This window comes from Microcaecilia unicolor, chromosome 2 (genome assembly GCF_901765095.1).
Source record: "Microcaecilia unicolor chromosome 2, aMicUni1.1, whole genome shotgun sequence".
Classification (NCBI taxonomy): Eukaryota; Metazoa; Chordata; class Amphibia; order Gymnophiona; family Siphonopidae; genus Microcaecilia; species Microcaecilia unicolor.
The window spans coordinates 132,379,682-132,394,073 of record NC_044032.1 but is presented as its reverse complement, the minus strand read 5'-3'; the positions used below and the strand labels follow the sequence as shown (position 1 = coordinate 132,394,073).

The 14,392-nt window shown below is 47.9% G+C and overlaps 1 protein-coding gene across 1 annotated transcript in view; it reads right to left on the bottom strand.

The window, feature by feature from the left end:
• RASGRF2 (Ras protein specific guanine nucleotide releasing factor 2) overlaps nt 1–14,392 on the bottom strand; it is an 839,627-nt gene that overhangs the window by 516,722 nt on the left and 308,513 nt on the right. Inside the window, exon 6 of the mRNA XM_030193334.1 lies at nt 11,666–11,745. Coding sequence (XP_030049194.1) covers nt 11,666–11,745 — 80 coding nt within the window. The remainder of the gene's footprint in view (nt 1–11,665; nt 11,746–14,392) is intronic.

The window sequence follows — 14,392 nt, the reverse complement described above, 5'->3', positions numbered from 1 at the left end:
GTCTGCCCTTTCTGCTCCTTCAATCCACCATTTGCCCTCCCTCTCCCATCCATCCAGGGTTTGCCCTCCCTCTTGCTCCCCCATCCAGGATCTGCCCCTCTCTCCGCCCCTTTTTTCAGCCCCCAGTTCCAGCCCCACTATCCCACCAGTCTCCCATTTCAGCCCCAAGAACCCCCCTCCCCACCCCTTCTGCTTCTCCCATCCATGAACCCCTCCCCACCTCAGTCTCCTTCCCATTTGAGAACCCCCTCCCCACCCCACCCTTCCCCCACCTGAGAGCCCCACACCCTTCTCCCATCTGAGTCCCTCCCCACCTACCAGCTCCATTCTCCTGCCGCCCAGGCCCACCACCCTCACTGCCTTTAAAAAAAAACAATTTGAAGTGCTGGAGTAACAGGCAGCAGCGCCTCGTGTCTGCCCTTCTACTAAAAATCTCTTTGATGACGTCATTGAGCCTTCCCACATTGAGTCCCGCCCGCCCTCGCGGTAATTGGAAGTTACCTCAGAGGAGGGCAGGACTCAATGTGGGAAGGCCCAATGACGACGTCGTCGAAGAGATTTTTAGCAGAAGGGCAGACGCGAGGTGCTTCTGCCTGTTACTCCAGCGCTTCAAATTGGGTTTTTAAAGGCAGGACAGGACGAACAGCGCCGGGAGCGGACTCGGAGCACCCCCCCCCCACCACCACCACCCGCTGACATCTGGGGCGGACCGCCCCCACCACGTCGCCGTCGCGCGTTGTTGAACTTGGGAGGGAGAGAGAGTGGTGCTCGGGCGGTCGGGGCGGGGCGACCTGAGGCGCGCTGCGCGGGGCCCCCCTGAGCGCGAGGCCCTATGCGGCCGCCTCGGTCGCCTCGCCTTAAGACCGGCCCTGGGTCAGTTATACTGCCGGTGCGGAGCTACATGAGGTATTTGGGTATTTACCTTAGTACGAACCTGGAAGAGGTGTATAGCAGAAACATTCTGGCTCAAATAGATAAAATCAAACAGGTGTGTTCAAGGTGGATGGACCTCCCGCTCTCCCTGTTTGGCCGGGTGGTGTTGACAAAAATGGTCTTACTCCCTAAACATTTATATCAATTGCAGGTTATGCCTATCTGGATTAAAAGGAAAGAATGTTCCGGTCAGTAATACGGGCTTTTATATGGAGACAAAAAGGGTCACGGATTGGACATCAAGTACTTATTCTACATAAGGAGCAGGGGGGTTAAATTTACCTGATGTACACCTGTATAATGTGGCGGCATTATTGTGGCTGGTGTATGAAGGGATTAGTGGGAAGGCTAAGTTTACCTCTCCGGCTTGGTGGGAGGGCTGGTGTTCCCCTTACAGGTTTATTAATTTAATCCATACACCGCCAGGATTGGGAATAAGGTTTAACAGACTGATCAGCTTTCTTCAACCTATGCGATTAGCTTGGAAGTGGTGGCGCCAGCACCAGGCACGAAGCCCTGATGTGTCCCCTTTCTTGAGACTTGTGGGAAACTCGGCTTTCCCGGCGGGCATGGGGAGGTCGCGATTTCACCAATGGGAAAGGGAAGGTTGTTTTACATTGGGTCACATGCTTAATTTGAATGAAGGGAGTTTTATGTCCTTTGAGCAGGTAAAGGAACACTGGAAAGTGACGAATGCGCAATTATTGCAGTATATGCAGGCAAGACATTATTGGCAGCAAATATGGGCGAAGTATGGAGAGCAGGCGACATATGGCCATCTAGATAAGAAGGTCTTGACCATGCCGGTTGGTGGCAGTAGATTGTCGACATGGTACAGGATGGTGAAAATGACTAATAAGGAAGATGGAGTGGAGAGGATATCCTTAAGTGGAACGAGGACCTAGGCACACAATATGACAGACTTACCTTTCAAAAACTTTTTAAGACACTGTATGAGCTGGTTAAAGCTGCAGATTTGCAAGAGACTCTATTTAAAAATTTGCATAGGGATGCATATGCATTTTGCATAAGGATGCATATGCAGTTATGGGACACCAATCTCTGGGAAGAGACAATTTTTTACATGCTTTTTTATAGTGTCCCAAATTGTCCATATGGAATAAAGCCTTCACGGTGATTAATAGGGTATTGCAGTCAACGGTGGAATGGACATACCCGGCGCTTTTGCTGGGGGATCAGGTGGATTTAGTTCTGCAGGGTTTTTCACTGCCACAGCGGAGATTCTTATATATGTCAACCTTGGCAGTAAAGAAAACCATTTTACAGCATTGGACGAGTGAAGAAGAAGTGCCATCATCAAGGTGGATGTCGAAGATGCAGGAATTAGCTACATATGAAAGTATGTTGTATAAGAGGTCTCATAAGCTGGATTGTAAACAATATGTGGATATTTGGACCAAGTTTCTAGCAGAATGTGTGTCTCATGCGGTATAAGGTTCTGCAATGTGGGGGGGAAGGGGGAGGGAGGATGGGGGATAGTAGGGGAGGTGGGGGTTGTTCATGGAGGTGGGTGGTGTTTCTAGTTGTTTGAGCGGTGCATGCGTGGGGGTTGGATGGGGGTAATATTATAAATTAAGTCAGCTGATCTAATTTTTGAGTGCTAGGGGACCTAGTGGGAAGACCCTGACTAAATTGTTTATAAATGAGACAGTGTTCTATATTTTGCAACCTGATGTTCACTCATGTTGGAGTGTGTATTTGTTGAAGTGTTGCTGACATTAATAAACAGAAATTTAAAAAACCCACTTTGAATAAAAAAAATAGTAATGGAATTCAAACATGCATGGCATAAACACAAAGGATTCCTATGAGGAAAACTTAGTGGTGCTTGCACAGCAACTCAAGTAATTGGAAAATAAGGCCAGAGTCAGGCAGACTTCCATGGTCTGTGTCCTGATTATGACTAGACAGCTCTAGATGGGCTGGGGTGAACTTTAACAGCAACTCCAGTTGTTGGGGAATAAGACCAGTGCTGGGCAAACTTCTAGTCTGTGCCCAAAAATGGCAAGGACAGATCAAGAGCAATCGATGAAAATCCTGGGCATCACCATTGATCAGCATTTATCATTCGAAGCTCAGGTTTCAAAGGTGGTCTTTTTTTGTGTTACATTTGTACCCCGCGCTTTCCCACTCATGGCAGGCTCAATGTGGCTTACATGGGGCAATGGAGAGTTAAGTGACTTGCCCAGAGTCACAAGGAGCTGCCTGTGCCTGAAGTGGGAATCGAACTCAGTTCCTCAGTTCCCCAGGACCAAAGTCCACCACCCTAACCACTAGGCCACTCCTCAGCGTCTTCCATACACTATGAGGTTCATTTTCAAAAGAGAAAAAAGTGGCATATATCTGCATTTGGATGTTTTTCTCACAAAACTGTCCAAATTGATATTTTCAAAACCAATTTTTAGATGTTTTTCTACAAAGTACATCAGAAATGCATTCAAATCACAAGGGAGCATTGTCAGGGGCGTGTTAAGGGTGACATCTGGCCATTCCTAACACTTGAACCTTTTTCTGCCATAATTGAACAAAACAAGTACATACAGCGCTATAAGTTGGATAATTTTGGTCTAGACCTGTTTTATTAATAATTTAAGCCACAAAAAAGTGCCTTAAATGACCAGATGACCACTGGAGGAAAACAGGGATGACCTCCCCTTACTCCCACAGTGGTCATTAATCCCCTCCCACCTCCCAAAAATATGATTAAAAACATTACTTACCAGTATATATGCCAGCATCAGATGTCACACTCAAGTCCATTAGAGTAGCATGCAGGTCCCTGGAATAGTCTAGTGGTGGGTGCAGTGCACTGCAGAAAGGCGGACCCATGCCCATACCTCCCCCTACCTATTATACTTGTGGTGTAAACTGGGAGCCCTTCAAAACTCACCAGAAACCCAGAGTACCCACACATACAGATGCCCCCCCCCCCTTCATCCATAAGGGCTATTGTAGTGGTATACAGACTTTAAAAAAAAAACTGCATCCAGCTCCATCAATAGTAAAAGAATAGTCTACCAGAAATACCCAAGAACCCATAAAATAACATTTTAATTTAACTTTTTTAAACAAAACTTAAATTATATGTGTATGTACACAAATTAATCAAAGCATCTGCATTATTACAAGCCTTCTCTGCACATATTCAGCAGACTGTTAAAACCTGTCGTTTCTTTATAATATCAGCAAAATTCGCCCTTTCCTTTCTGAGCACACTACCAGAACCCTCATCCACACTCTTATCACCTCTCGCTTAGACTATTGCAACTTGCTTCTTACAGGTTTCCCACTTAGCCATCCTCTTCAATCTGTTCAAAATTCTGCTGCGCGACTAATATTCCGCCCGTGTCGTTATGCTCATATTAGCCCTCTCCTCAAGTCACTTCACTGGCTTCCTATCCATTTCCGCATAAAGTTCAAACTCCTCTTATTGACCTATAAGTGCATTCACTCTGCAGCTCCTCAGTACCTCTCCACTCTCATCTCTCCCTACATTCCTCCCCGGGAACTGCATTCACTGGGTAAATCTCTCTTATCTGCACCCTTCTCCTCCACTGCTAACTCCAGACTCCATTCCTTTTATCTTGCTGCACCATTTGCCTGGAATAGACTTCCTGAGCCGGTACGTCAAGCTCCATCTCTGGCCGTCTTCAAATCTAAGCTAAAAGCCCACCTTTTTGATGCTGCTTTTAACTCCTAACCCTTATTCACTTTGTTGAGAACCCTATTTTATTATCCTCACTTTAATACTCCCTTATCCCTTGTTTGCTCTGTCTGTCTGTCCTAATTAGATTGTAAGCTCTGTCGAGCAGGGACTGTCTCTTCATGTTCAAGTGTACAGCGTTGCTTACGTCTAGTAGCGCTTTAGAAATGATAAGTAGTAGTAGATAGTTTACTTTTTATTATTTTCCACGTAGATAATTTTTTCACTGAAAAATCATATAAGTAGTTCTAAATAATCAAAACTATGTGCATTGTTTAATTACCCCCCTCCCCCAAGAAATGCTTTTTTTCACAATATGAGAGGAAATTCACACATCCCCAAATTCTATAAATGGAAATGGAACTTGACATACTGCCTTTCTATGGTATTCTGCAACTACATTTAAAGCGGTTTACATATATACAGGTATTTATTTTGTACCTGGGGCAATGGAGGGTTAAGTGACCACTAGGCTACTCCTCCACTCCTGGTGCTTCAAGTTGTGCATGCTAATTTCACCACATTGCCAAATTGCACACACAACTTAATTAACAAGCCAATCAGTACTGATAATTGGTACTTAACAACCAATTAGCAGCACTAACTGGTTTAAGGTAAAATTATGTATAATCATACCTGATAATTTTCTTTCCATTAATCATAGCTGATCAATCCATAGACTGGTGGGTTGTGTCCATCTACCAGCAGGTGGAGATAGAGAGCAAACTTTTGCCTCCCTATATGTGGTCATGTGCTGCCGGAAACTCCTCAGTATGTCGATATCAAAGCTCCATCCGCAGGACTCAGCACTTAGAGAATTACACCCACGAAGGGACACTCTGCCCAGCTCACCACCGCCGAAACGGGGGAGGGGAATTAACCCAGCTCATCCCCACACAAGTGGGGGAGGGGAATCCGTCCAGCTCATCCCCGCGGAGCGGGGGAGGGACACCACACCCGCCGATGCGGGGGGATCTGGCTTATCCTGCAACCGCAACCGCGGGAGGAGCTGACTGACCCTAACACCGCCGAAGCGGGAGGGGTACAAAGCTGCCCTACAGCCGCACGAAGCGGGAGGGAGTGCCGGCAGAATTTATGTCTCAATCCAGCCCCGTAAAACGGAGGGGAGAGGAATGCAGCAGCTCACTGTAACACAAAGTCGTCTCAACTCTTGAAGAATCCAAGTGAAAGAAGAACTTGAACACGAAGTCCTCCTGAAGTAACTGAAGGCTAAACTTGAACCTAAAATTCAACCAGAATATAAACAGTACAGATATCTGGGAGGGGCTATGGATTGATCAGCTATGATTAATGGAAAGAAAATTATCAGGTATGATTATACATAATTTTACCTTCCATATCATCAAGCTGATCAATCCATAGACTGGTGGGATGTACCGAAGCAGTACTCACCCAGGGCGGGACATAGAAATCCCTGACCTCAACACTGAAGCTCCAAACCGGGCCTCCGCCCGTGCAGCCACAGTCAAACGGTAATGCTTGGAGAATGTATGAGCCGAAGCCCACGTTGCCGCCTTGCATATCTCTTCCAAGGAGACGGATCCGGCCTCTGCCATCGAGGCCGCCTGAGCTCTCGTGGAGTGAGCCTTCAGCTGGATAGGCGGCACCTTCCCCGCGGCCACATAAGCCGCTGCAATGGCTTCCTGGACCCATCTTGCCACTGTAGGCTTAGTAGCCTGCAGACCCTTACGAGGACCTGCAAACAGGACAAACAGATGATCCGATTTCCGGAAATCATTGGTCACTTCCAAGTATCTGATGATGACTCGTCTCACATCCAGATATTCAAGAGAGGAGTACTCCTCTGGGTAGTCCTCCCTACGAAAGGAAGGGAGACAGAGCTGCTGATTCACATGGAAGCGAGAACCAATCTTGGGCAGGAAGGAAGGCACTGTGCGAATAGTCACTCCTGCCTCAGTGCACTGCAGAAAAGGCTCTCGACATGAGAGCGCCTGGAGCTCGGACACTCTTCTGTCTGAAGTGATAGCCACCAAAAGACTGCTTTCAACGTCAGGTCTTTCAGAGATGCCCTCGACAAGGGTTCCAAAGGCGGCTTCTGCAATGCTCTTAGCACCAGGTTGAGATTCCACGCAGGCACCACTGAGTGCAGAGGAGGGCGCAGGTGATTAACTCCCTTGAGAAAGCGCACCACATCTGGCTGCGAAGCCAGGGAAGCACCCTTCAGGCGGCCCCTGAAGCAAGCCAGAGGCGCTACCTGGACTTTAAGGGAACTGAGCGACAGGCCTTTCTCCAGACCTTCTTGCAGGAACGCCAACACTGAAGAAATTGGAGCAGTGAAGGGAGAAAGTGAGCCTGCTTCACACCATGCTGCAAAGATACGCCAAACCCTGGCGTAAGCAGTAGAAGTAGAGCGCTTCCTCGCTCTCAGCATAGTGGCGATGACCTTGTCTGAGAAGCCCTTCTTCCTCAGACGCTGCCGCTCAATAGCCAGGCCGTAAGACCAAAGGGAGAGGGATCCTCCATCCCCACGGGACCCTGATGTAACAGGCCCTGCTCCACTGACAGCCGCAGAGGATCGTCGACTGAGAGCCTGAACAAGTCCGCATACCAGGGACGTCTGGGCCAATCCGGACCCACCAGGATTACCCTGCCGGGATGCTTTGCCACCCGGTCTAGCACCCTGCCCAACATGGGCCAGGGCGGGAACACATAGAGGAGCTCTTGTGTCGGCCACTGTTGGAGAAGAGCATCTACTCCCAGGGATCGAGGGTCCCGTCCTCTGCTGAAAAAGCGCGGCACTTGGCCATTGGCCGATGACGCCATCAGATCTAGGCTCGGCTGGCCCCAGCGCTTCGTGATGTCCAAGAACGCCTGAGCAGATAGTTGCCACTCTCCGGGCTCCAAGGTATGGCGACTGAGAAAGTCCGCCTTGACATTCATGACTCCGGCAATGTGGGCCGCTGAAAGCTGCTCCAGGTTCGCTTCCGCCCACTGGCAAAGACTCATAGCCTCCTTGGCTAGAGGGGCGCTCTGGTACCTCCCTGGCGGTTGATATAGGCCACAGCCGTGGCATTGTCCGACAGGACCCGTACAGGCTTCAACACGAGTACCGGGATGAACTCCAATAACACCAAGCGAATGGCTCTGAGTTCCAGGAGGTTGATAGACCACTTGCCTCTGCAGGAGACTAGAGCCCCTGCGCTGTCCTTCCCAAGCAGTGGGCTCCCCAGCCCATCAAAGAGGCGTCTGTCGTGACGACAATCCACTCCGGGGTCACCAGAGGCAATCCTGCAGACAACTTGTCTGTCTGCGTCCACCAGCTCAGCGCCTTGCGCACTGCTGGGTCCACGGGAAGGCGCACAGCATAATCCTCCGACATCGGAGTCCAGCGCAGCAGCAGAGATAGCTGTAGTGGTCTCATATGAGCCCTGGCCCAGGGCACTACTTCCATCGTGGCCGTCATAGAGCCCAACAGCTGCACGTAGTCCCAAGCCCGAATAGGAGAGGCTACTAGGAACTAGTCCACCTGAGCCTGAAGCTTGACAATCCGATTGTCTGGCAGGAACACTCTGCCCACTTGGGTGTCGAATCGAACTCCCAGATACACCAGGGACTGAGTCGGGCGCAGCTGGCTCTTCTTCCAGTTGATGATCCATCCCAGGGAGCTCAAAAGAGCAACTACCCGGTCCATAGCTTTGCCGCACTCTGCATAAGAGGGGGCTCGGATCAACCAGTCGTCCAGATAAGGATGGACTTGTACTCCTTCCTTTAGCAGGAAGGCCGCTATGACCCCCATTACTTTGGAAAAGGTCCGCGGAGCAGTAGCCAACCCGAAAGGGAGGGCTCTGAACTGGAAGTGTCGTCTCAGGACTGTAAAACGCAGAAAGCGTTGGAGAGGAGGCCAGATGGGAATATGCAGGTACGCTTCCTTGATGTCCAAGGAAGCCAAGAACTCTCCTGCCTTCACTGCCGCTATAACAGAGCGGAGAGTCTCCATGCGAAAGTGCCTCACTTTCCAGGCCCGATTGACCCCTTTGAGGTCGAGGATAGGCCGGACAGAACCTCCTTTCTTTGGAACCACAAAGTAAATGGAGTAACGTCCCTTGCCAATCTGATTTTTTGGCACCGGAACGACCGCACCCAGGCGGATCAGGTTGTCCAAGGTCTGCTGCACTACCACAGCTTGACCGGAGACTTGCAGGGAGAGAGTACAAACCCGTCTCTTAAGGGTTGGCAGAACTCTAGCTTGTAGCCGTCTCTGATGACTTCCAGCACCCACGCGTCTGAAGTTATAGTGGTCCACTCGCCCAGAAACGAGGACAGCCGTCCTCCAATCTGCACTGGGGCGTGGACCAAGGCCCCGTCATTGGGTACGAGACCCTGGGGGAGGACCGGAGGGAGCACCTCCGGGATGGCGGTCTCTGCGAAAGGAATGCTGCTTGGGGGAGAAATTCCTCTTGAAGGAAGAGGGGGCAGAGGAACCCGACTTGCCCGGGCGGTATGGAGGTATCGGGACGAGTACTAACCCGAGCCCTGACCTCTGGTAATATCTTGCCCTTAGACGTGCCGAGATCGGTCACGATTTTGTCCAGCTCGACCCCAAAGAGCAGCTTGCCTTTAAAAGGCAATCTAGCCAGGCGGGATTTAGAGGCGTGGTCAGCAGACCAATGTTTCAGCCAAAGCCACCGCCGCGCAGAGACTGTCTGAGCCATGCCTTTAGCTGAGGCTCTCCAGACATCATACAGCAAGTCTGCCAAATAGGCTAAGCCCGATTCCAGGGCCGGCCAATCAGCCCTCAAGGAATGATCCGAGGGGGAAGCCCGCTGCACCATAGTCCGGCACGCCCTGGCCACATAGGAGCCGCAAACTGAGGCCTGCAAACTTAAAGCAGCTGCCTCCAAGGACGACCTTAAGGCCGCCTCCAATCTTCTGTCTTGGGCGTCCTTTAGGGCCGTGCCACCTTCCACCGGCAACGCCGTTTTCTTAGTCACCGCAGTGATTAAAGAATCCACGGTAGGCCACAGAGAGGCCTCACGTTCACTCACAGCCAAAGGATAGAGGCGGGACATAGCCCTAGCCACTTTAAGGCTCGTTTCCGGGACATCCCATTGAGCCGCAATTAAGGTGTGCATGGCATCATGCACGTGGAAGGTTCTAGGCGGGCGCTTCGTCCCCAGCATAATGGCAGAGCCAACAGGGGCTGAGGGAGAGACGTCCTCCGGAGAGGAAATCTTCAAAGTGTCCATGGCCTGTAACAACAGGTTGGGCAAATCCTCTGGGCTAAAAAGCCGCGCTGCAGAGGGGTCATCCGCTCCATCCGAGCGGGGATCTATCTCCTCCAAGGAATCCGCAAAGGATCGTTGGGAGACCTCAGACACGCTGCCCTCATCTACATCGGAGGAGACAAAAGTCCTCCAAGGCCTGGAAATCAACCCGAGGGCGTTTACCTCTGGGAACCTCAACCTCTTTATCAGAAGAGGGAGCAGGGGCAGCGTTTTGCATGAGGAAAGCCTGATGCAGCAGCAAAACAAACTCGGGGGAGAAACCCCCCAGACTGTGCACTTCCGCAGCCTGGGCAACAGCCCTAGACGCACTCTCAACCGGCGCTCGCAATAGCGGGGGAGAGACATGCTGCGCATCCAAAATGGCGTCCGGCGCGAAACTTCCGTGAAGGAGCCGCGCGGGAAGAACGGCGCTTAACTTTAGCCGCTTTTGTGCCGTCGCCCAAATTAAGGGCGTTCATGGCATTAATGTCTCCAACCTCAAGGGCGGCCCCGAAGAAGCCGTCCGAGCCGCGTGGCCGGCCAAGATGGCGGAGGCGAGGAGCGGGGGATGGGCGTTTATGGCGGGGAAAAAACCGCCACGCCGGAGGAACGACCGGGACATTCATCGGTCACTAAACTATCACCCATCAAGGGCGAATCAGGTTGTAAAACCCCCGCATCCCCTCTAGAAGCGCTCCAGCGATCCGGGGAGCGACCCTTTGCGCCCTCGCCCTCCGACGCCATTGCCACGAGGAGAAGAATCGGGGAACCCCCTGCCCGCTATAAAAAGGTAAAATTACCTGCTTGCCGCTCCGAGCTGTAACGAACTGGTGTCCCAGTGAGTAGCTGCAATGAACGTTTAAAGAAACGTCGAATTAAACGCCTTTAAAGACGTTTAAAATATATATATTTTTTTTTTTTTTTTTTTTTTTTTTTAAACGGAGCCAGCGGGAGGGGGGAGAAAAGGAGGGACCTGGCACCACCAGGTTTGCACTTGCTCAAAAGAGCCCTCAACCCCAGGCCTCAACAAAACCTAAGGATTAGGCTTGGAGGCCTAGCCAGAGCTGCTGCTGTGTGTGACCACCACCTGCTGAGATAGAGAACATACTGAGGAGTTTCCGGCAGCACATGACCACATATAGGGAGGCAAAAGTTTGCTCTCTATCTCCACCTGCTGGTAGATGGACACAACCCACCAGTCTATGGATTGATCAGCTTGATGATATGGAATTAGAATTTACGCACAGAACTTTCTAGACACATTCTATAATGCAGTGGGCATAAATTCTAATGCATGCAGCAAAAAAAGGGGCATAGCATAGGTGGGTTGTGGGCGTTTCAAAAAACTACGTGTGCTATTATGTAACACACATTTGCACCTAACTTAGGCGCAGGTATTTAGACCTGGTTTTAGGTGGCCTAAATGGGTGCGCCTAAATTTTAGTTGCAAGACCGGTGCGTGAGCATATTATATAAACTATACCTAACTTTAGGCATAGTTTATAAAAAATCATGCTAAGCGTGTGGTTTTTTGGCACCAATTTTTAAGGTATCATTTATAGAATTTGGCCCACATTATATAACAATGCATCTATTTTTCCCTCCCATTGAGGGTGGGAAATAATCAAAAACTTACAGTTCTGCAGAAATAGAACATTTATCCACAGAAATATTATTTATTATTGCCTTCAGATTTATTAAACAAAATAACTTTCTAGCTATGTGAATGTATGATTAAAAGCTGCTAGAATAAAGAACTTACCTAAAACCAGAGTAGGCCAGTTAGCTATTCTTGCTTTCAATCCCTGGTGAAATATTTCATGAAGAAACATTATAGTTTCACTGTGAAAATAACAAACTAAAAGTTAGTCTCCATACTGTATTTCAGTAGCTCAGTTAAAGTCAGATACATAATGGAAATGGCTATGCGGCAACTTAACCACTTGCCACATGGCCATTTCCAGGGGAAGCCCTTACTGCCACCTACTTAAGAGGCGGTAAGAACTCCCATGCTAACCCGGTGGTAACCAGGCAGTGCATAGGGCTGCCCGATTACCGATGGGTAAGCCCTTGGCACTAAAAAAAAATAAAGCATTTTTTTCAGCACCAGAAAAGGAACACAGTGGGGGGCGGGAACTACCACTAGGCTCCTATGGTATCCTGGAGGTAATGACAAATTGGTGCACAGCAAGCCTGTGGCAGGCTTGCCGCGCCTTTGTAAATTTGTTTTCTCCTTTTGTGTCAATGGGAAAAATGCTTCATATATCAGGTCCCTGACATCACTGAACATAATTTGATCATAACTATAAGGTAAATCTACTAAGTTAAAAATACGGCAACTACTCGAAAGGTCCAGCTGGTGGCTACAACATCTACCCCTCTCCCATCCCTCCAAATAAAAAACCAAATGTAAAAAGAGAGCACGCCAATATTCCAAATAATATAGAGAAAGTAAGTTTGCATACTGGTTTCTACAGATCATCAGTAAAATCTTAATCAGAGCCTTGTTCATAATTGGAGCACTGAGGATTAAGTCAAAGACTCCTAGTATACAGTTTACATAATTGAAATGCAAAACCTAACTGGATAAGAGCACAATATGCTTTAAAAGAACATAATGAGCATGATCATATGATGACTGAACATTTTCACAGCAGGGTTAAGGCACAGGCAAACCAGACATGCACCTAGGGCCAAATGTTTAGGAGAGGCTCTCTCAGATCATCTTTCCCTGGTAAATCAGCAGCTGAGAAAAAGAAAAGCGGGGAACCAGAGCCACTGTTGCTTGCAGTATGACACTTCTGTTCATCTTCCTCCATTTGGCAGGAGAAATTAGCAGTATCATTTCTTGCTTGTTGCTTTCTCCTTCACTGGTTTTATCCTTAAAATCTGGCGTGGTACCATAAGATTGGAGGGTGGCCAATGTAACGCCAATTTTTTTTTAAAGGTTCCAGGGAAGATCCGGGAAATTATAGACCAGTGAATCTGATGTCGGTGCCGGACAAAATGGTAGAGACTATTATAAAAAAAACAAAATTACAGAACATATTCAAAAGCATGGATTAATGAGACAAAGCCAACATGGATTTAGTGAATGGAAATCTTGCCTCACCAATCTACTACATTTCTTTGAAGGGGTGAACAAACATGTGGATAAAGGTGAGCCGGTTGATATTGTGTATCTGGATTTTCAGAAGGTGTTTGACAAAGTACCTCATAAAAGACACCAGAGGAAATTGGAGAGTCATGGGAAAGGAGGTAGTGTTCTATTGTGGATTAAAAACTGGTTAAAAGATAGAAAACAGAGTAGGGTTAAATGTTCAGTATTCTCAATGGAGAAGAGTAGTTGGTGGGATTCCCCAGGGGTCTGTGCTGGGACTGCTGCTTTATAACATATTTATAAAATAAAACAAGATGATACCTTTTTTATTGGACATAACTTAATACATTTCTGATTAGCTTTCGAAGGTTGCCCTTCTTCGTCAAATCGGAAATAAGCAAATGTGGTAGATGACAGTATATATAAGTAAAACATCCAAGCATTTCATTGACAGTCTAACAGGGTGGGGATGGGTAGGAGGTATGCATGGGAACATCAAAGCATTTCAGAGATAGTCTAACAGGATGGGGGTGGATAGGTGAGAGGAGGGTGATAAAGAGAGCAATACAACTTTATGGTTTATAATGGGCTAGAAAACCCAGATCCTTGTTAACTCCTGTCTGTTGTGTGTCAAAATATTCAATCATTCTGACTTCAAAGGTTTTATGTTCCTGTATTGTTTTAAAGTTACCTTTCAGGATTCTTACTATGAAGTCACTGGTACAGTGATCTGGTTTTGTAAAGTGCTGACCCACAGGGGTGGGAACCCGGATGGCACCAGTATTCTTCATGTGATGTCTATGTAAATTAAATCTTGTCTTTAGCATCTGGCCTGTTTCTCCAATATAGCATCCTCCGTTACATTTTTTGCACTGAATGATATATACCACATTGGAAGATGAGGATATGAAATATTCCTTTAGACTGTCAATGAAATGCTTGGATGTTTTACTTATATATACTGTCATCTACCACATTTGCTTATTTCCGATCTGACGAAGAAGGGCAACCTTCGAAAGCTAATCAAGAAATGCATTAAGTTATGTCCAATAAAAAAAAGGTATCATCTTATTTTCTTTTCCATGTTTTATTTTGTTTGATTTCTATTGATTATTTTTAGAAGTGGACTAACACGGCTACCACACCTCTGTACTTAACATATTTATAAATGACCTAGAGATGGGAGTAACTACCGAGGTAATTAAATTTGCTGATGACACAAAGTTATTCAAAGTCATTAAATGACAGGAGGACCTTACGAGACTGTGAGACTGGGCATCTAAATGGCAGATGACGTTTAATGTGAGCAAGTGAAAAGTGATGCATGTGGGAAAGAGGAACCTGAACGTCATGCAAGGTTCCACAGTAGAAGTCATAGACAAAGAAAGG